This window comes from Calypte anna, chromosome 23 (assembly GCF_003957555.1).
Source record: "Calypte anna isolate BGI_N300 chromosome 23, bCalAnn1_v1.p, whole genome shotgun sequence".
Lineage (NCBI taxonomy): Eukaryota > Metazoa > Chordata > Aves > Apodiformes > Trochilidae > Calypte > Calypte anna.
Genome location: NC_044268.1, coordinates 2452432 through 2454392, shown reverse-complemented (window position 1 = coordinate 2454392; position 1961 = coordinate 2452432). Strand labels below are relative to the sequence as shown.

Below are 1961 nucleotides of genomic sequence, written 5' to 3'. Positions count from 1 at the left end.
GCCGGCCGCACGCGGGCTTCCCCCTCCCCCCAAGCAGCGAGCGCCTCTCCGGGCCAATCCCGAGGCAGCGGCTCCCTCGCCGCCGGCCAATGGGGGACGGGGAGAGCGGGGCGGGGCTGCCCGAGCCCGGCGGCGGCCTATGGGGAGGCGGCGCGGTCCGGCGGCGGCGGCGGCTGAGCCAATGGGGAGCGGGGGCGGGGCCGGCGCGCGGCGGCTCGGCGCCCCGGCGCGCGGCTCTAAAGCGGGGCGCGGAGCGGCGCGGGGGGGAGAGGCCATGGCAGCCACCGCGCAGTACCTGCCGCGCTCCGCAGCGCTGATGCACCCCGACGGAGACCGCCTGCACCAGGGCACCACGTACCGCGAGGTGCAGAAGATGATGCACCACGAGTACCTGCAGGGCTTAGCGCCCGCCGCCGGGCACGCCGTGGGGCTGGCGCATCACCAGTGGCTGCCCAGCGCCGGCACGGATTGGGGCAGCGGCGGGGGCGGCGGGGGTCCGCACCTCCCGCCCGCCGAGCACGGCAAAGGCGGCCCGCCGGGGTCCCGCGAAGAGCTGGCCGCCGCTTTCCATCACCGGCCGCACCTCGTGCACCAAGGGGCGGCGGGCGGCGCGGCGGGAGGGTGGGCGCAGGGCGCCGCGCATCACCTGCCGCCCATGTCCCCGCCGTCGGGACAGCCCCTGCTCTACGCGCAGCCTTACGCGGGCCTCAACGGGATGCTGGGCCCGCCGGCCCCCGCGCTGCACCACGGGCTGCGCGACCCGCTGGGCGCCGAGGAGGCGGGGGGCCACGAACTGGCGGCTTCCCCGCCGCCGCTGGGGCCGCCCGAGCCGTCGGACGAGGACGCGCCGAGCTCCGACGACCTGGAGCAGTTCGCCAAGCAGTTCAAGCAGCGGCGGATCAAGCTGGGCTTCACCCAGGCCGACGTGGGGCTGGCGCTGGGCACCCTGTACGGGAACGTCTTCTCGCAGACCACCATCTGCCGGTTCGAGGCGCTGCAGCTGAGCTTCAAGAACATGTGCAAGCTGAAGCCGCTGCTCAACAAGTGGCTGGAGGAGACGGACTCCAGCACGGGCAGCCCCACCAACCTGGACAAGATCGCGGCGCAGGGTCGGAAGCGCAAGAAGCGCACCTCCATCGAGGTGGGCGTCAAGGGCGCCCTGGAAAACCACTTCCTCAAGTGCCCCAAGCCCTCGGCACACGAGATCACCTCCCTGGCGGACTCCCTGCAGCTGGAGAAGGAGGTGGTGCGGGTCTGGTTCTGCAACCGGCGGCAGAAGGAGAAGCGCATGACGCCGGCCGGGGTCCCGCACCCCCCCATGGAGGACGTTTACGCACAGGCGGACGCTTCGCCGCTGCACCACGCGCTGCCCGGGGCCGTGCAGTGACCGGCGACCCCGACGGCGCGGGCGGCGGGATCCGCGCTTTAATTTATTCCTCAGACTGGCCCGGCCGCCCCGCTCCGCTCCGCGCCCGCGCTGTATTTATTCGCCCGCCACGGGCCCCCCTGCGCGCCGGAGCCGCCCGCGGCCGCAGCAGCAGTAGCCAAAGGTTTGCGATCTCTAATTTATTCCCTTCCTCGCGTGGCCTCCGGGACGGCGGCGACCCCTGCCCTGCCCGTCCCGTCCCGCCGAGCCCTGGCCCCTCCCCGCCCCGCCTGGCCCGGTTCGCCCGGGGGGCGTCTCGGTATTATTTCACGGCCCGTTTCTATTTATTTTCTAACCGTGCGCGGAGCTCTCTCCCTCCTGTTGGTGGGTTCGGTCCGGTCCATCCCCTTGGGTTTCGGTTTTTGTTTGTATCTTTATTGCAAAACCAATGTAGACTGCGAGGGTCCGTTTCTATTTATGTTATAGTAAATATTTTATTACTTACATAAACCATTTACCCAGGAACCGGTCTCGTGTCGTCTTTACGGGCTGCGGAGCGGTTCGGTCGGTGCCCCTCGAACCTGAATCCTGCGCT

General features: G+C 70.6%; 1 protein-coding gene across 1 annotated transcript; it reads left to right on the top strand.

Annotated features, from left to right (window-relative positions):
• The first annotated feature begins 274 nt into the window (after positions 1-274).
• POU3F1 (POU class 3 homeobox 1) lies at positions 275-1490 on the top strand. Its single transcript, XM_030464478.1, has one exon. The coding sequence runs from the start codon at positions 275-277 to the stop codon at positions 1385-1387; it is 1113 nt and encodes a 370-aa protein (XP_030320338.1). The 3' UTR covers positions 1388-1490.
• Positions 1491-1961: the final 471 nt, after the last annotated feature.

Bases quoted from the DNA above. Each gene is read 5' to 3' on its own strand.
- POU3F1 (XM_030464478.1), top strand. From the start codon at position 275: ATGGCAGCCACCGCGCAGTACCTGCCGCGCTCCGCAGCGCTGATGCAC.